Source organism: Chenopodium album, chromosome 25, assembly GCF_948465745.1.
Source record: "Chenopodium album chromosome 25, dcCheAlbu1.1, whole genome shotgun sequence".
NCBI lineage: Eukaryota > Viridiplantae > Streptophyta > Magnoliopsida > Caryophyllales > Amaranthaceae > Chenopodium > Chenopodium album.
This window is the reverse complement of record NC_137858.1, coordinates 1,877,141-1,897,570: the sequence shown is the minus strand read 5'-3', so window position 1 is coordinate 1,897,570 and position 20,430 is coordinate 1,877,141. Positions and strand designations below refer to the sequence as shown.

Below are 20,430 nucleotides of genomic sequence, written 5' to 3'. Positions count from 1 at the left end.
AGGTCGTTGTGTAAAGTTTGTGGGCTGTGTCACTAGGATACTTGTACTGGTGGTGGAGTATATAATTATTGTTATTTCTTAATCTTTTAAATATTTATAACAAGATTTTTTTTTTTTTTCGCAAAAATAAGTGGGGTCATTTGACCCCATTACCTTGAATATAGATCCGTCCTTACTAACTTTTTCTACCTATATACTGCACTAGTTATGAATTATGAATCTAGCTAGTATCTATAGTACTTGGTCATGTTATCAAGCATATTTTATAAAAGAAATTTTAGATTTTAAAACTCGAAAATGATTTTTAACACCCAAAAATAAAATTATTTTAACACCAAAACTTTTGTAACAAATTTGATTTTACCAACACTTAACTGATTTCGTTGGAATCTGTTAAATGGGGCATAATTTTTATAAAAAAAACCTAAAACTACCCAGCTCTACAACTGCCACTTCTTCTCCACCTTCACCCACAGCCGCCGGCGCATCACCTCCCCCTCCCTTAACGACCGACCTGAACCCACCCCCATTTTCCCGTACCCCTTAACCACCCCAAAAGCACTAAACTACATCCGTCATTCCCCAAAAAACGGCCATGAATTCGGCCATTATATTGATGGCCGAAATCGGCCTATTAAGGTCACTTAGCCCCAAAACCAACCGATTTTAGCCATTAATGGCCGAATTCGTGGGCGTTTTGGGGAAGGGGGGTTGCAGTTACGTCGGTCGGTAGGGGGGGGGGGAAGGTGGGTCGGGTAAGGGAGGAAGAGAGGATGCACCGCCAGCGGCTATGTTGGGTGAAGGTGGTAGTGGGCGATGATGGGGCTGAGGTGGTTGAATAAATTTAGGAATCTAACCACTTGAGTTATCTCTCACTTTTTTTTTTCTCTCTCTCTTTTTGACAATATTAAATTCTCACATTTTTTATATATTTTTTTTATCATTATATATATTTTTTGAAACCATTTTTTTTTTATCATTATTTTATATCAATAATTTATGAGATTAATGATTTAGTCTTCCATTGACGGAAAAAATGGAGAAAAATAATGGAAAATTCGCAAATTTCAGTCATTTAAAACTTGTATTTTGCAAATTGCAGCCATTTAAAAAATAAATTACAAATTGCAGCCAAAAAATTGTTATAAATTGTAAATTGCAACCTAATTCAATTTTTTCATCGATTTATGTGTCGAAAAGTGTCCGTTTAAGATTTTAGGGGTCATTTTATCTCTTAAGAATCCAAGTTTAGCTCGGAATTGGCAAAAAAATAACGTAAGTGCCTCGTTTTGCATAACAAAGATGCATCGATTTGTGGACAGTTATTTTTTCCTAGTAAAAACGAGGCACTTATGTTAAATTTTTGCCAATTTCGAGCTCAATTTGAGTTCTTAAGGACTAAAATAGCCTCTAAAACCTTAACATAACATTTTTCGACACTCAAACCAATGAAAAATTGAATTGGGTTGCAATTTACAATTTATAACAACTTTTGGACTGCAATTTACAAATTTTTTTTAAATAGCTGCAATTTACAAAATACAGATTTCAAATGACTGTAGTAATAAACTTTACTTGGCAGTAAAGTTTAGGAAAAGAGAACTGCACCGAATACTAGCCCAAATATAGAGAGTGACTGTGATAAACTTTAAGCGATCTGGGCCCAATTTAGGAAGCTGATTTTGGTGTGACATTCAACTAACTACAGTACTGTATTCTGTCCTCTGCAGAAGTATGAAGAAAATTGACGAAACGTTTGTTAGATTAATGGCGAAAATGAAGAAAATTTGACGAAGCATTTGTTTGATTAATGGCGTAAAATGAAGAAATTTGAAGTGGGTTGGCTTTAATTCTTCTGGGTTTTTTGTAAGGTAATCGTGATTTGCACGAATGCCATTGAATTTGGTGTGACAATGACTACTAAAATTATCTTAGTGAGCTTATCAAAACAATTTGCTGTTTTTTTTTTTTTTTTTTTCTTAGTTAAATATTGATGTTGAAACTTGAAACTTTCAATAAAATTAAAAAAAGTCCTTTGAACTTTTATGTTGATGGTGAAAATTCTGCAGCTTTATTTTTGTAAAAAATACTTATTTTTGGTGATTTTTGCTGAGGTTGTATTGATTTATGATAAAACTATTGTGTTATGGGGAAAATTTTTCTGGGGTTGTTTTTTTTAATCTGCTTGTCAAGACAATTTTAGCAAATTTGGTGGTTTATGCATAATATATGTTCAATTGAGTTGAGTGGATTTTGGGTATTTTAGACCTAACATGGGTTATTTTGTATCATGCTTTGCTAAGTCTTTAAAGCTTACGACTTGGCTATTTATGTCTGACATGGGTATATATCCAAGTGTGAGAATCAACCACAACCATTTTTCCAAATGTTCACATGTTTTGGCCTAAGTTAAAATGTTCAAAGTATTTGACATGGGCACTTAAGATAAAGGAAGAGTCCCTGTGAGCTGTGACATAGTTTCATTAGGTGTTAGTTATAAAATGTGTTTTGTTTGTGACAAAGCCATAAATTGCAATTGGAATGATTGGTATGGATTGCTAGGATAAACTATTGATAACAATTTCTATATTAAATGCTAACAAGGATGTGTTCATGACAATTTTTATGACATTGTTCTTTGTGTACCATTGTTGATTACCATTGACACAATTGCAATTCATTTGTCTTCAGATTGTTGCAGTACGTAGAATCGTGGGATGGGACTTGGTGGCTAGGACAATTGCTTGATTGTGATGGAATAATGATATATTGATATGGTCAGTAGTGTCTGCTCTTGTCCTTATGGCATTGTTAATTATTACTGAATATCATAATGTAGTCATGTTATAGTTTATGAACCTTAATAGATATGGTAAGGTGAAGTAAAACTCTTCCATGGATTGATATATTGGATAAATTTACTACTGTAGTTGTGGTAGATTATTTAGATTGCTGGATTATGTGCCTCTATAAATTGGAGATGTTAGTTGAGCCTTGAGGTGACAATTTAATCTCTGATAAGGTGAGATTTGTGCATTGAGCAATTCCTTTCGCATGCAAAGTGTAGGATGTTTAAGAGGCGTTACATTCATACCTGGATTTTAATTTATATGATTGTTGATTTTAGGATTTATAGATGACTCCTATATGCTTACCCATTTGTAGTCTAAAGAATTGACTGGAATATGCCTGTTGATTGAGGAAAAATACTGCCTGTGGGCTAACAAGAGACACAGTCTGCCTCCTATTGGCCTAAGTATGACAAGTCATAAGAATCCCTATCAATTTGATTATGTGCTGCTGCAGTTTACGGGTAGCTATAGTATTCAGATTTGATCATGGTTCTTTATTTAGTAATCTTCTATTGATTTGTATCAATATCGGGTGAAATGCTCACTTAATTAGTTATAAAATAGATAAGTATAGATGGAGGGGGTTGATGTTGTGAAACAGAATATGAATTGAGGTGGAGAGGAAAGAAAAAGATCTGATAAGGTGTATGACTGATCTTTTTTCAATTTTAAAATTTATCCAAAATCTATGACTACTCTAGACAAGTACTATTGAATATTACATACAGAGATATTCTTTATACCAATCTGATACGAGTGGGAACATTGTTCTGTTCAGTGGGATTCGAGGTAGATAAGTTAGATTATTCTAGCAGATTGATGTCTTTTTCCATGGCTTGACTGAGTTCTTTAGTGCCGGCATTAGAAATATTCAATTGAAGGGAGGACAATGCCATAATGTCCTTTGTTGAACCTTGAGACAACTGGATTAAGGTTTGTATATGGGGGCAGATTTGAAGATTATACGTGATATTTTTCAGACTTTTGCTTCATCCTTGGTCTTCTTTGAATTGTCCGATTCTCATGTCATACCATTAACCTGATTTGATGATATGATATGTGTATTTAAGACAACAGTCAACTTCGCCCCGTTTTACATTTACTTATCTTACCTGTCCTGCAGAAAGACCACTCATTAGAGTTACTATATCCTGTCAATATCTACTTATCTTACCTTTAAACTATGGCTTATTTAAATAACCTTGTTCTAAATGAACCTTTAGTATATTGTATGAATGAGGATCTCCTAGGTTTATTTTCAACTGTAATATGTTTTTCTCAAGCCTAGTTGAGGTCATAATTTCTGCATTCACTTTGGAAAAATCTGATGTGATAGGATGAAATCTGACATGTTCACTAGCTGAGCCTGTATTTTCATTATGAGCTTATGAAGCCAAAAAACATTATTTACAAACCTCTTGATATAATATTGCTCTCTCCTCTTTATCATGAACCTTATTCTATTTCTTACATAATTACTTACCTTCCCAATAAGACAAAGCTGATGCAGGCATTGCTATTCAATTGCTTAACTAGCAAGTTGCAAAAACTTTTTAATTACTTAAACCGTTTGGATGGAAAACTTTTCTTTATGTAGTCAAACATTCAATACACCCAAATGCCTAGATGAAAGTAAGTGAGAAGACTTTATTCAAGTTGCTGCATATTATGATATAATGACCTAGTCCTAGTAGTCATTTTTTTACTCATAATACGGCGCTGCATATATAGAATTCTAACCATCAAAAAACTCATATGTGCATAGGAGATAATCACTGCTGCTGATTGTAAAAAGGTTATATATAGGATATAGACATTCTCTCTGCCTTGTAATCTAACCTTCCAACTGTATCTTAGTGTACAGGATTAGTTGGCAGCCAAACCTTTTTGTCTTTTTCTAGAATATTAGAATGTCTCAATCTCTGAGCTCTCTAAAGCTTTCAATCTTGGACCTCTCAAAGGAACCAAATCCATCTTCTTTGTCCTCTCTTTTGGAAGCCTGTAAAGAATGGGGCTTCTTTCATATCATTAATCATGGAATATCTGAAGAACTTTACAGTAAGTTATCCTCATTTTCGAGACAAATTTACAGCCTTCCTTCTGAGACAAAACTCAAGCTTGGTCCTTCATCGTCTGTTAAGAGTTATACTCCTCAATTTATAGCCTCCCCTTTCTATGAGGGTCTTCGAGTTTTAGGGCCAGATTTCTTTTCCTCTGCTGAATGTTCTGGGAAAGTTCTGTTTGGCCAGAAGAGTAATGAATTCAGGTAAACACTGTATGCAGCCTCATCATTTCCTTATCTTTCTTTTCTTTTTTAGCTATGGGATGGGATGTTGTAGGTTTCATTTTTCATCCAATTTAGTTGTAGTGTTATCACATGTACATAAGTTTTCTTTGGCAGTGAGGTGGTGCAAGAGTATGGGTTCAAAATGACAGAATTATCCAGGAGGATTCTAGAGGTCATATTGATGAGCTTGGGAGATGGTTATGAGAAAAAATTCTATGAAACTGAATTTGGGAAATGTTATGGCTATCTAAGGATTATAAACTACAGTCCCCCAGGACCATCTCATGAAGAAGTAGAAGGACTTGGAAAGCACACAGACATGTGCTGTATGACAATCCTGTATCCTGACGATGTAAGCAGTCTACAGGTAAGATCAAAGGAGGGAAAGTGGATGGATGTTGAACCTTGCAAGGGTAGTCTTGTGGTGAACTTAGGTGATATGATGGAAGCTTGGAGCAATGGAAGTCTAAGGTCATCTGAGCATCGAGTCATGTTAAGGAAACCTAGAAATCGTTTGTCATTGGCTTTCTTTTGGACTTTTGAAGATGAGAAGCTGATCTTCGCACCTGAGGAGGTTGTGGGAGAAGGTAATAAAAGGATTTTCAAGCCATTTGTTTGCTTGGACTATATCCGTTTTAGAGAGTTTGATGATAAAGAGAGGTATGAAAAAGTGGGGAATACGGTTAGAGATTTTGCAGGGACAGGAGTTGGGATGTAAATAATCATGAATACTCCAGAGACCATTCTTTATAAGATCAGAAAGAAAATATTGCCTCCAATGTACTATTGTTAATTGTATTATGACTCTTAATTGGTTCCGGATGTTTAATATAGTGTGATCCTAACTGCGGTTCATGATTGCTTGCTAATAATTATCCAACTGTTTTTTTTCTGTTATTCAAGAGAAAGACAGATCACAACGATGTAAGGTTTAGTTTATAGGCGACTTGGAGGGCTTTGACTTTGTTGCTTGTTGTTGTGGGAATACTTATGTGTTGTTGCTCCTTCCATTATGAATTATACAAGTAATGTTTGGTTTTTGTGCCCAATATTCTTGTGCAATTGTTAGTTATTAATTATAGTCTTACATGTATGCTTACATCAACATCTAGCATTTCAGCCGTGGCTGCAAGTTACACAAAAAGGACATGAATAATGAAAAATGAGCAAGTTGTTTCATTTTTACCTGCTGAATTATGAACATGTCTATCTGCTCCCCAATAGGATGATAGTTTCCATTGATTAATGACCTGGGGATAAAATATTAGATGCTTATATTGCTCCCGTTTGAAACATTACTATTCCATGTGCCAAAGAAAAAACTTGTCTTTAATATTTGTATGAATTCACTTACGAGTAGACTAATGTGGATCAATTTTTGTTTTATTCCTTTGAGAGGCTGAGAGCTATGTTACTTCCCAGGCTGGATTTGTAATAATTAATGTATTAAGGCGGCGTTAGCTCTCAAGTTCCTTAATAGTATGATTTCATTTTTTCATGATAAATCTTTTGTTTAGGTCTAGTGTAGAGTTCAATTTACCTGTTATATTACTATATTTATGATTGTTTTAAGTGCTTTGTTTTTATCTGAGATTAATAAAAAAATTACATAAAAGTCAACTTTATATTGTACATCTCAAAAAACTATAATAATCATGGTATCTTAACGACTTAACCCAATCCTTATGAAGTTGCCTCAAACCACCAAATGTGGCCTATTTAAGAAACGGAATGAGTATCAGATGCTTAAACAATGAAATTTCAGGAAAAGATCGAAAGATGCAGTCACCTAGTTGGTTTTCTCTTCTGCAAGAGTATGTTAAAAAGTTTTACCAAGGATCTCATGCTCTAAGCTAGGAGTATGTTTATATATTTAAACTAAGTTATGTTTGACCAAAAGGCCTATTTAGGCTAGACAGTCACTGTAGATGTGACCCTAAATTTAGGAAGCATAGTTTAAGAAATAGGTTGTCTTGTGTGAACTCCTAGTGGAAGAGTTAATATTGTTTAAGTGAAGTGTGCACTGAACTTGCTACCACACCAAAACATGTGATAATAAACAATTAAGGTTCACTTAGCCTCACAACTAGTAGATTTGGTATTACCTCAGTTGCTTATTACAGTGGGCATGTAAGGACAATCCATGTTTTTCCTATGGATATATAGGAGCTTCTTAGAATCAAGATGCTTACACCTTTGAACAGTCATTGCTGCTTCTAGAATTGATTTACATGTAATGATGCAATCGACTATTTGTTTATTGGTACTATTAGTTAAATACTTAAATATATGGATGATTATTGAAGCTAAGCCATAAAGTTTAAGAAAAAACTATAATTGGAGCATTAGTCAAAGAAGCAATAGATCCCCTTTTAAGTTCCTTAGACATACAGGATACAGCTGGGAAGTTACTTATCTTATTGATTTGAATATATCTCCTATGCCTTCTTTCGCTTTCTTGAAAACCATATAAGATTGTTGCTTGAGTAAACTTAAGGCCAGTTTAAATTTCTTTATCGTTGCTTGATTCACAGTGCCAAATTTTAGTCATATATGTAGCTATTGTGTCCTTTGACTTCTTGACTTGAAAATAAATCAGAATCACTCAAGTCTACGTCACCCATTAGCCCCTTAAGTCATTATTGTGTCTGATTAAGATGTGAGATGATTAAGTCACAGGGTTTGATGTGCTTAAATTGATTATTTCCTGTAAAACTTTTAAAATAGAAGTTGATTGATCTTTTATTTTCATAAAGTAAAAACAGGGCATCTTGGTAAAACATTTGATTTCCTTGTGTGGCTGTGTTCAAGAATTAGAGGCGCATATATGATTTTGGGAATACTAATAGAAAATAGTCACTTTCATTACTAGTAACAGATTATGATATGATAGATTAACAAATGCCCATACTTTAATCGGGTAATGGAGATTAGAGACATTTTCAAGAGTGTAGATTTATATATATATATATATGATTGTCATTTTCAGAGTAAGTAGCTCATAATAAATTACAGATTAAAAAAATGCTGCGTAAATATATAAAGAATCCCTTATAATGTTGAAAATTAAATTATAGTTTGTTTACTGCTTTAAAAAGAGTAAGTAGCTAGTTATCATCAAAAGTTTTCTAATAGGTGCTTCAACTAGCTAATTATTTGATATATACGTATTCTGTTTCTTTGTTCTATAATAATATTGTAGACATCTGTTGCTATTGTTGGAATATGTACTCAGTTTCATGTGAATTAATAGTAGGTCATAGGCTAGTAACTAATAGGGAGTAATAGGCATACAGCTCAATTGAGTTGTCTTAGGAGAGGAACATATCTGAAATCATGAATCCATTCTTTGGTTATTTGGAGACATAGTTGGCTGCGGCATTTGATATTTGATGATTTAAGCAGAAGCAGACTATATAAGTTTATGATGTTGATAAAAGACCTCTTACTTGTCGGGACTGATATTACATTCAATATCTTTCATAGATGTCCTATATAAACTGTTACTATTCGAGATAGAAAAGAACTTTGACTTGAGTGAGTTTGCACCTGAAATTCTTGCACGAAGCCTGACTAATTACTTGCTGCTTCATTAAGCATGAATTTTTAACCAATTTGGCCTTAAAAGCAGCTGCTTGTCTCCCTCTGCTTTATTAATTTCAAGCCTTGTGCATGTGCTGCTTTTTCCTTTTCTTTGCCTTCAATTGCTAGTTCGACCATCGGATTAAGCAACTTAGTTTACTAGAATCTACATATCTGGAGCACAAAGTAACTAGCTACTTGGTGTACATAGTTAAGATAAAAAGATAGGAAGATAGTCATTCAGTTTCAAGTGTTTTTTTTTTTTTTTTTTTTTGAATATACAGAGGCTGCTGATTTACTTCCACATCTTAGACAAGCATCAGAAACAGTCCGGACTCTAGATGTCCTCATTTAATTATTTACTCAATTTAAAGTGTTCAAGGCTTGTGTAGTAGGAAAGTATCTAAGGGTTGGCACAAGTAATTTGGTGTGAATTGGAGTTTGAAGACTGAGTAGCATTACACTGATAGAATCAATTTTACATCTCAACACATTCCAATAGTTCTACTAAGAGCTTCTTTGATCATCCCTTCTGATGCAAATGCTGCCTTCTGAAACTGAAATTAAGATTAAAAAAAAAATTAAAAATTAGCATTCATGAAATTACCGACCTCATTTCAGGATATGTCTAGAGTGATGATTATAAATGAAAAGATATACATCAATAGGTTTGCTAAAATTCAGTGGTTGACTCAAACCTTGGATTTAAGGAACACGGAGAGAATACCATTAAGAGTTGATGATTGAACTGAGTGAGTCTCCAAGTTAAGATTGTTTAGTACTTCCATAATACGAATCAATAAGCATTCCCTCCATGGGCATTTTATTGTGATTAGAACCTCAGGCTCTTCTATGCTTACCTCTATGTCAATGTCTAATGGCTGCAGAATTTCTGTTTGAATAGCCCTATTTGAATCTGGGTCAATTTCATTGATCTCAGAAGCCATACTCTTGTTATAAATGTCATATGCCTGTTGACTCTGCTCTAGCATATCTAAGTCTTTTGCTGTTCCTGTTCCTTCCAAATTTATGCTAGTTTCTAGCTCCTCAACTCCAGCCAAGTATTTTGTCGCATCAGTTAGAATAAATGCTTCATCTATCTGAAATATCATCAGTACTGTGATCAATTTGCTGACAAGTAAACACAATTGCAAATTTTTATGTTTTTCCTAAAACTAACTCTTCTTTTTTACTCTTTCCAATTCACCACACTTGCAGTCTTTTTTTCGTGAAAAATCCTTAACTATGGTCTTTCATTTGACAACCTATCACATTCTGTTTTGCATCTACCATCTTATATTACTATTCTATTAATAAGTGATGAGATGGTCCTTTGTTAACCATGGCTCATTCTTGTAAACTTGAATAAAGGGGCATTTTGTCATTCATTGTGTTATATAATAGGAAAATGGGGACTGTATGTAGGCTGTTAACAAGATGTAACCAATATATGGTTAGTTGAAAAACTGAAGATAAGGAATGGTCCAAAGGATGCTAAGTGAAAGATGCTTTAAGAATAAATAGATAAACTAAACTAATTCATAGCTATTTATTTGGTTAAAAGTGTTCCTGCTAGTTCTGATGTTTGTTGACAAAGTAGTGAAATAAAGATACAAATAGAGATGAAGTACCTCGGTGATGGAAGGAATCATTGACTCTTGTACCATATACAGTGGATTGTCTCTTTTTTCCTCCAATTCGGTGAGCAGTAAATTAGCTGTGGTTTCCTGTGAAGCAAAATCCAGCTTATATACATCATAAGTCTGTGGACTCATAGGATAGTCTTGCATTTCATCTTCCTTTACAGTGCCTGAGTTGCTCCTATTAGTTTTTATCAAAGGTACTCTGAATAAGACCTTTTTCAGAATATTCTGTGATTCTTGCATTCTGAAATTATCGGCTGTTAATTCTTTCTTCCATGGCATGAAGGTTGATGTGCAGCTGTAGAAAGATTCTTCTGCATGGTGGCTGGAGTCATTTGAGCAATCACCTGGTGAACCTATGAATTCTTCTAGGACACTTTGATATAATCCGTTTTCAATATCTTCGTCAAACTTTATTTGTTCGGAAGAGTTATGAAGGCTTGAAAAAGGTAATATATCCACCATCTCATCCTCATTCTCATTAATGTTAGTAATTACATGGTCCTTGTCAGAATCCTCCTTTTGTGAAACTGATGAAGCTTTGGGGGAGCAATCAGGCTCTATAGGTTGCACTAAGGCAGTTTTGATGTGTTGAATGAGACTTATGTCCTCTAATACCTTGAATGAAAAGCAATAATGAAGAAATCATTATTTCAAAATGTATTATTATGGTGACAAAGTACAATCTGTGAACTTAGGTGGTTAGTGGCTCTGTATTAAGAGTATAGAGCTTACCAAATCTGTCACACCTAGCTCTATCACACCCCCCTTGTGTGGAAAACAAACTACAGTCTGCAAGCAAATAACAGAAGTAAGGAATTCAGTCATTCAAGTTATAGTTTCATGTTTCATGAAGAAAAATGCCCTGCTTAGGCTCATGCTGAAGGGCCTAATCTTTCAACTACTTGAAGCTTTTTGCTGCATAGTGTTGGAAATATCAAAGCATGTCGAATGAAACTAAAATATTCAATGATTTACCATAGTTGTAATAAATAGTATCTGGTGATATAATTTGTATTTGCTTGTTTCTCAGCTTTGAATGAAAATTGATTTCTGTACACAGCTCTCAGAGAATGGCATGGACAACTAATCACTGCATGATCTTGTGGTATGGAATTACATTATCTTATCTTCTCCGATAATTTTTATGTTTGCATTTAAGTCTTAATATTTTTAATATTGATGCAGAATTGCTTTAGGCGTGATTGGGCTGTGCTGCTAATGACTGAGCTACAGAATGTGGGGTGAAAATGTTTCTGACCCCTTGAATATGAAGGTGTAGTTTCCTGGTAAAATTACATATTAGTACTGCATTATTTTTCTCTGGTCAACATTCGAGTGTGCTGATATTTGGGTAATATGATACACAAACTTGTGGGTGCACATTGTGAGGCTGATATAAACTTAGGAGCTACATATTTTTGCATCTAGTTTGAATTATAGTGCCATATCATATTTGAGTATCAAATATAGAACTAGAATAGGTACTCCAAACATGGTATAGATAAAATCCGGATAGAATTGAATAATCCACAAGAACAAAAAGACTGAAACTTAGTTTCATAGGGGATAGGAGAATTGATCATACCTGGATAGATGCGCTCTTTATAAACCCAAATTTGTTGTGAAAGGCAAAAGACCAAAAGGAAATGAGTAAAAGAAATTAGTAAGTAGTTTGGTATAATCTTCTCAATTATGATATATGCACATGAAACACATTCTAAATGCCCCAAATCTAACCTTTGCCAGCAAAGAGCGAGAAAACAGCTTGCTATCAGAAGATTGAGTGTCATATAGCCAGATATGTTGCCCGGTTGCTAATGCTCTTCCTGGCAAACTGGCCAATTGTTTGAAATATAACAGTTGTGAGTTTAATAATATACTATATGTAGAGAGAGAATGATTACACACTTACGGTTGATTCATCTATAACTATAAGAGATGTTTTATCCTGGAGTAACACAACAGGCTCGTTTTCTATTATACACCAAAGCCCCTAGGAATATGCTTGTGGAGTGCACTGGTCACTGGTGTACCATCCTTTAGGCAGTACCGTACTAGGTACACCTGATTGTCATAGGAGTTTCCGAACAAAACTATATGGCTCATGCAGTCAGGCTTTGGGTAATAATTGACATGGATTAGATTTTGGGATTGGAATGAGGGGGAAGGTGTTTTCTGATTCGGTTACATATTGTATCATAGTACAAGGTAGAACCAACTACTTAAGGCTGGAATAGAAATAATGACTAGCAAGATTGAGAAAATTGTTATATAAAATTAGCAAGGTAAATTTTATAACATTCGAGACAAACAAGATGGAGAAGATTGGTCCTGTAGTACCTTTGGCCAACCTTGAAAGTGAAGGACATGGAAACCAAGTAATACCACTCTAGATCAGAGAGGTCCTCGAGAGATAGTGCCAGTGAGAGTTTCTTAGTTCCTTGCTCGGATTCTCCTTCTAAAAGAGCCTCATAAAGCTTTCTCAATTGCTCACTTCTCTCTAAACCTAGTTTGTGGTTGTCAACATCCTTGTTGTGAACTGATTTTCTCGTCTTAATGTGTCCATTGTAGTAGCCTTCACCCCATTCCAGTACCCTGCAAAGATTATTTTTAATTCCACGCGAATAAATCAAGTTTATCAAGAAAGTGTATAGGCTGAGATAAATCTAAAGGACTGCTATGTGTAAAATCTTTTACTCCCTCGTCCCTCCACCCTACTAGTACATGAGTGGACTTATCATCTCTGCCATCACGGTTATAAACAACTGTATGTTCATCCATTGAACAATCTGGTTTGAAATAACAGTAGTTTCTTATATTCCACTTCAATTGTTTTTCATCTCAAATATTTATTCTGCACATCTTATCTCCCTAACCAAACTTCCAAGCCCTTTTTCGTTTATCATTCTTTTTATTTCAGGGGGAATGGGGTCTTTGCATCAGACAACTAATAAGCCTGCTTAAACTTATTCAGAGTTATTTTCTTGTCTCCGATTGAATGATTGATAAATGATAATAGTGAAGCAAAGTTTTGTTGTTGCTAACTCAATAGATAGGTTGCTTTCCTATTGGTTAGGTTAGTTATTTGGTAGAAGTCAAATGTATACCAGTTCTAGCTAGTATACCTTCTCTTCTATCCCACAGCTAAGTTATACACAAAGTATTATATAGAGAATAAGGACAGGAAAAAAAGAAAAAATATGAGTAGATGGGTAGATTTAATTTGATGTCTCTTTTTTTTTGTTAAGTAGAGAGGAAAAAAACTTACTAAAAATGGTTTTTGATACTTAAATATGGGACATGCATACACACGTTTTACAGCATAGTAGAATATAAAGTTTTATCACATCACAATGCAACAAGCTGATCAAACTTTTTATTTGCTATGATAGGCCTATTATGGAACAAGCTGACGAACAACCCAACGATTTATCTAGCTAGATGATCCAAGTTTTAGTTGTTTAACTGAAATTCTGTTCTAAGGATCAGAGTGTGATCAATATATATCGGACTACTTGGTGTCGCAGCTCATCAGCACAGCCCTGATAATAAGGCCTGTGAAACACAGCATAACAAGGTAATGAACAAAACAAAGGGGGGTTGAGAAAAAGATATATGTACCCTTGCTCTGCAGTTGACAAGGACCAGAAGACTGCATAGCTCCATTGTGAGCTTCTAACTGCAAGAGCTAACTGCTGCTTTGTCAATATTTCTGGCTGGATTTCTTGATCTTCGATGATCATCTTCGTGTAATTTATGGCCTTGTATCTGCAAAGAGAGAAGTAGTAGCTGCAAATTCAGCTGATAAAAAAAACTAAGTTAAAAGTTTGAACGAGTACGTGGGAATACTCAAGAAGGTTTTTGAAGAGTAGCATGCATATATTTATAGAATTCTAACTTAGCTTGTGTGAAGAAATTAACTTTTTCCATATTTCATATGTTGCAGGAAAAAGAAGATGTGTAGTTGAAACGAGGTATGTTGTTTATTTGGATGGTTATGAAGCTGACTTTTTAAAGTCAAAGGAGCTAGACACCATGTGAACACTGATAAGTATCAAGAGATCGATACGCCTTTCATACTCTGCTTATGTTGTTTGCCTTTGCTCCTTATGTGTCTGATTGACTTTATGAAATGTACTCCGTAGCTAGAAATGTACATTCTATTCAAAGAAACACGGTGACATATGGCTTGGTCCGATCTCCATTGGGATAACGAAGGGAAAAGGATGCACTCGATCAAAAATGTATGGTATAGATGGATAAAGAAACTCGTCTTTGGTGTGTGTGTTGTGAAATGAAGTTGGGAATAGAAATTTATCAAAAAAATATCATACGTAGTTTGTAAACTATTCTTGGGTGTTTGTTGAGAAATAAAGTAGTAGTATTATTTTGTAATTTGCTCTATATATCCAACCTGTGTACATGATGGCCATCAACTTTTTTTTTTTTTTTTTTTTTTTTTTTTTTGGGATTGTTGATTATTTTATAAATTTTAAATTATTAATTCTCAGTTGATTATTTTATAAATTTTAAATAATCAATTCTCAAATCATTTTCCATTCTCTAATCCTCCAATTCTCATTCTACATACTAAATATTTAGTGCATCATGCATTGAGACAATATATTCTTCCCTTTTTTAGCTACTCTCTTTGTTTCTATCTTCTTGCCTACAAATTTATGTACATATATTTTTATTTTTGTATAAATTACAAAGTTAATATTAGGAAAAGATGGGTTATATATGTCATTTCATCAAATTAGTATGAGACAGTAAATTAACTCCGTTAACTACAGCATATCCGCAACAAAATTGCGGGATTGATGAAGCTCTCAATTTTGCAACAATGAAGTTTAAGAAAACTATAAAAATAGACTCGTAGGATTTAAGAAAAATAATAAAATATTTGTGAAAGTAGAGTTTGTAAGAGAGATAATTAATAAAATAATACTCATATATGACCATTAAATGTTGTCATAAATGTACGTGGTAGGCTTGAAATTACGTAATCAATGCAAGTTGTGAACGGGTAAAGTTTAACCCTGCTGACACTCGTGACTATCGTGAGTTGTGACCTAGTAAATTAAATTAAAATTAATCGCTTTTTTTATAATAAAAAAATAAATAAATAAAATTGCGCCGTCTGTGGGGATCGAACCCACGACCACGTGGTTAAAAGCCACGCGCTCTACCACTGAGCTAAGAAGGCTCTTTGATTTAAATGTTGTTTTTCACGGTTTAATAATTAACTATTTCCGTAAAAAATATCTTTTTTTATTTTTTTTTTGAAACAACCGTAAAAAATATCTAAAGTGGAAATGACGATACTTCAAAATTATTATACTCATTCTTTCAAAAAAAAAAAAAAAAAAACAAATATAATACTCGTAATTGATATTAGCTCCATCCCATAATTGTCAACTTTTACTTCCATGATATGGTTGGACATTAATTGGCTTCAACAAATAAATATCATTAACAGATCCTTCCCCTTACATTATTTTTTAAAAATGTAATACTTTGATATTTCATACGAAGTATATTCTACTTTGATATATAATATGATGATTTAGGGTTAAGAAAAATAATTTTTTTTCTTTTTTTTAAGGAAACATATAATCGTTTGAAATATTGTTGTATTCATTTTGATTTATATGTTCATGTTATCAGTAATTTATATATTTAATTTTTTACAACTAATTGTTGATTAAAGATACTGGTATTTTATTTTGAATAATGCAACAAGCTTAGAATGAAAAGTGTTGCAAGTTATGAAAAAATTAAAGAAGTACATAGAAATATACAGAGACATTCATTTACAATTGTTAGATTCATCTTGATGTGTAGTTTATCAATCAACTCTTTATACGGAGTAGTAATTTTTTGTTACTCGAAATATGTGATTAAAGATACCGATGATTAAGGGTTCAACAATATAGTTTGTGCAAAATAAAATAATCACCCAAAAAAAAAAAACAATCTCTTTCCTGATACACATTTTACTTTTATCAAAATGCTACTAAAAATTATGGAGTTAGTATAAAATTTTTGGGACCAGATGGAAGGAGATAACATTGATTTGAAGCTTCAAAGACCATATATATTACAACTCACAGTCTCAACTCCATTATCTCCTACTCCGTATTTAAGAATCTCCAAAGAGTAGTGTGTGTTCAGAACTTCAGATCATGTAAGTCAGTATTGTAAGTCCGATTCTGCATTAAATCTCAATCCTTGAAAAAGTACTCGAGTTTTAAAAGCTTATACTTTCCAAAAGTAGAGGAGTCTGATTTTTCTCCATCAAACTGCTGGTTGGCTATCAATATAGCTACTACTTGTACATATCTGTCTTCCAATTCCAAACTCGAGTTAGTAGATAATCCTTGAGTTATCCAAGGAATCCCTTGGCCTTATGTTAATCATTGCCTAAGATCTTTGTATCTGGCAGAAAGCCCTCTACTTCAGACCAAATTGCATCTCAGCTTGCCAAGGCAAACATTCTTGAATGTCTGAAACAAAAAGAAAGCATCAGACTCCACAAGATTGGCTATAATCAACATTCACTGCGCCAATGTTTAGAGCAAATTAAATGAGAAGAGATAGAAGTCTACCTTATGTATATCCTCAACCTTTTGCAGTTCAACAGCCAACTCTTCTTGCAGCTTCATATCGCGTGCACATGGTAACTGCCAGAGCAATTAGACCGATAAGTGTTCTGGCTATTGCCCATAGCTTTGACAACAAACAAACAATAAGGACATCTTCTCAGAGACATCTCATAGTTACAACTCCAGCAGGAATACGGCATGTTGCTAATTAAGTACCAGCAGAGGTGCTGAGTTGCTGACATTGAAGCTCATCATAATATTAAGACAGGCTCAATATTTCAGTAGAGAGTCCAAGAGGAAGCAACCACAATGAAACTTTTCCATTTTACTAGGGAGATTACAAGAATACTAGTATGATATTACTTTGAGAATTGATAGCTGATATAAATAAACAGGTCACCATAATACCATGGAATTAGAAAAGGTTATAACTTCGAGTTTCAAGTATGAAGGTTAATGCTAAAGCAGCATCCAAGCAGAGTTGTATCAACTTTCCTTATTAACTTGTTTTTTTTAGTGTGAACTTAGAGAATAAGATGAAGAATGTGATTGGCAATAGTGCTTACATTCAACATGATCTAGTGAATTATCGAGCAAGCAAAAGACATCAAGCAGGAGCTAAGAAAACAAATGTTATAGGCAAGGGCAATAGTTGGAGGAGGCACGAGCACTTGGTACAAAAGAATATATTTTCAAGCATGAGATTGACAGTCATATGTATCGTATGTAACTTAATAGGTACATAAGCAAATAAGCTCATGTATGCCAACTTCAGCAATATTGCAACAGAGATTTGCCTTACACCAGATTAAGACCAAGGCTAGCATATCAACTTACCTGAACATAAGAAGCATTATGAGCATCAGCACATTGCCCATGTCCAACATCTTCCTCGGTACTGCTAGCAATTGCTGAACATTTCCAAGGTGGCCTCTGAATTTTCGACTCTTCAATCAGTCCCAGATTCTGCAGCAGTTGGACAGAGTATATAAGAATATAAATCTAACATATGACAAGCTAGCAGGAAGTTCATTATACGAAGGGAGGATCAATGAGTGAAGCTAGTTAGCTACCATCAATATTCCTAGTGCAGACTTGTCCACATTCATAGTATAGAAATGAAGCTGTTTGATTCCACTAGCCAAAATCTTCTTGCACATTTCAGTTCCTAGATGTATACCATAAGCTCTCACTGCTTCGTCATTGTCCTTAATTGGCTCCAATGCATCAATGACCACTTGAGGAATCTACAATATATAATAATATCCAGCCGAAAACAAGCAATTTAAGTAACCTAATACACAAAAAGTCAGCAAGCAGCATCTAATGTATCTAGCAGAACAGTATATAATCTATATATACCTTTGTTTTACACAATCGAGTCGTTCCTAAAAACCTTTTATAGCTAAGAATGGGCATAATACCAGGAACAATTGGACAGGTGATTCTGATTTGGCGGCAATCATTTACAAACTTGAGATAAACATCAGTATCATAAAACAGCTGTGTTATGATAACATCAGCACCAGCATCAACCTAAGCCATAAATAACATCATTTAACTTAGAAATTTTAACCAAATCTTGTGGCATAGAAAAGAAAGAGATCAAGAATACCTTTCTTTTCAAGAAAGCCAAATCATTAGCATATGATTCTGTACTTACTAAACCATCAGCTCCAATAACATCAGGATGTGCCTCTAAATTAATTGAAATGTATGTAAATTAAATAGCAATTCACATTTTGCCAAATACATTTAATCAAATCAGGCATAATAATTACCAGGATAACCAGCAACAGCAATCCCAAAGTAATCTCCATATTTGGTCCTAACATGATGAACCTGAAATCATATAAAAAAAACCTTGAACCTTAAAATCAAGAATAAAACAGAGATTATAAGAGTTAAGTGGGGTCGATTACGAGTTCGAGGGCGGAAGAAAAGCCGTCACCACGAAGTTGTTCCTGAGCACGAGGTGGATCACCGCGAAGAGCCAAAACATTATGCAAACCAAAGGATTTGATAGTATCGAGAGCATGATCAATGCTTTGAAGAGGCATGTTAATGCAGGTAAGATGCATCATAGTTTCAACAGAAACTAAATTTTGCATAAGATTGGCGATTTCTAGGGTTAAAGGTCCTTGAGTTGCACGCCAAGTAATGTCGCAAAAAGAAGGGGAATGAACCACCAAATTCTCCATGCTCTTTGAGAGATTTACGACGCCGTCTTCGTTTTTTGGGACGTAGAATTCGAAGGAGAAGATGGTATTGTTCTCTGATTCTGCTGCTTTGATCTTGTCGATCACCTTCATCTTTGTTTTTGAGAGAAAGGAGGTGGACTAAATAAAGCAATTAAGTAACCCCTATAATACCGACAACCGAGTAATCCCTACAATACTGAACAAATAATCCTATAACACTGACGAAGTAACCCCTTTCACACTGACCAAGTAACCCCATTACACTAGTGAACGGCCACATATAAGACTTTGTGATTCTCGATTTGTGAGGGAGTGTTAATCAGAATTGGTTTATTACGGACTTTGCATTGTTGATGCGAAGAAAATATATTAATAAAATTTCAGTGTTAATAAAAACAAGCGCATCTAGTGTAGTGGTATCATAGTACCCTCCCACGGTACTGACCGGGGTTCGATTCCCCGGATGCGCAATGCTGTTTTTGCTTTTCCATTTTAACATTTGATGAGTCAAGATAAAGTAACAAATAATTAATCAAATAGCCTTCTTAGCTCAGTGGTAGAGCGCGTGGCTTTTAACCACGTGGTCGTGGGTTCGATCCCCATAGACGGTGTTTATTTTTTTAAAAAAACAAATTACTTTAATTAATACATTTTTTTAATAAACTAAGTGGGCGCTGGTCGAGTGATCTTGGGATGCAACTCCGAAAATTCAAATTCACAAAATGGGGCTATTACGTTATTTTTTTTGCAAATCCGGACTCAATTTGGTCCCTTTTAGACGTAAAATGACCCTCAAAATCTTTAACAGAACATTTTTTTAGCACGAAAAATCAAGAAAATATAAATAAATAGGTGTAAAGTGGGTCCCAGAGGGTTAGATTACAACGTAGTCAATAAATGGACCTTGAGATTACATGGTGGAACTTTTAAAAGGAGGGAGCACAGAAGCACAGCATAAAAAAGTGAACACTTGAGGGTTACTGCATCAAATCCAACTTTTAATAAGGTAAGAATAGGAATAGGGATGTTATGTCATCTAAACAAAGGACTAAAACAACACGGACAAAGCTTCTGTGTCAAACCTTGAAAATTCATTACCATTGATAGGGCATGTTCTGTTAAGTAGTTTATTTTCAATTCAGTTAAGCTCCAACAAGTTCAGTTCAGTTCATAATTTCCTTCTCTCATACAACATTCAGTTCAGTTCAATTCAATTCAATTCAACTCCAATAAATTCATTTCAATTAATCAAAA

General features: G+C 34.2%; 2 protein-coding genes, 3 non-coding genes and 1 pseudogene across 6 annotated transcripts; 3 read left to right on the top strand and 3 right to left on the bottom strand.

The window, feature by feature from the left end:
* Positions 1-4,762: 4,762 nt before the first annotated feature.
* Positions 4,763-5,857, top strand: LOC145613078 (gibberellin 20-oxidase-like protein). The gene is made up of 2 exons (XM_081668134.1): positions 4,763-5,118; positions 5,254-5,857. The coding sequence occupies exons 1-2, from the start codon at positions 4,763-4,765 to the stop codon at positions 5,855-5,857; spliced, it is 960 nt and encodes a 319-aa protein (XP_081524260.1).
* A 3,272-nt stretch (positions 5,858-9,129) lies between these two features.
* On the bottom strand, positions 9,130-16,495 carry LOC145615710 (transcription factor MYC1-like). The gene is made up of 9 exons (XM_081670764.1): positions 16,482-16,495; positions 13,989-14,135; positions 12,708-12,962; positions 12,105-12,201; positions 11,100-11,156; positions 10,827-10,982; positions 10,353-10,775; positions 9,420-9,821; positions 9,130-9,278 (listed from the first exon to the last, which is right to left on the bottom strand). The coding sequence occupies exons 1-9, from the start codon at positions 16,493-16,495 to the stop codon at positions 9,207-9,209; spliced, it is 1,623 nt and encodes a 540-aa protein (XP_081526890.1). The 3' UTR covers positions 9,130-9,206.
* TRNAK-UUU (transfer RNA lysine (anticodon UUU)) lies at positions 15,505-15,576 on the bottom strand. The gene has a single exon. It is a non-coding gene; the product is annotated as a tRNA-Lys (tRNA).
* Positions 16,496-16,782: 287 nt separating the features above from the next.
* Positions 16,783-19,287, bottom strand: LOC145615709 (methylenetetrahydrofolate reductase (NADH) 1-like; annotated as a pseudogene). The gene is made up of 8 exons (XR_014107314.1): positions 18,898-19,287; positions 18,757-18,817; positions 18,591-18,673; positions 18,338-18,511; positions 18,049-18,222; positions 17,861-17,941; positions 16,979-17,053; positions 16,783-16,876 (listed from the first exon to the last, which is right to left on the bottom strand). The product of XR_014107314.1 is annotated as a methylenetetrahydrofolate reductase (NADH) 1-like (transcript).
* A 288-nt stretch (positions 19,288-19,575) lies between these two features.
* Positions 19,576-19,646, top strand: TRNAG-CCC (transfer RNA glycine (anticodon CCC)). Its single transcript has one exon. It is a non-coding gene; the product is annotated as a tRNA-Gly (tRNA).
* Positions 19,647-19,715: 69 nt separating this feature from the next.
* Positions 19,716-19,787, top strand: TRNAK-UUU (transfer RNA lysine (anticodon UUU)). The gene has a single exon. It is a non-coding gene; the product is annotated as a tRNA-Lys (tRNA).
* The last annotated feature ends 643 nt before the right edge of the window (positions 19,788-20,430 follow it).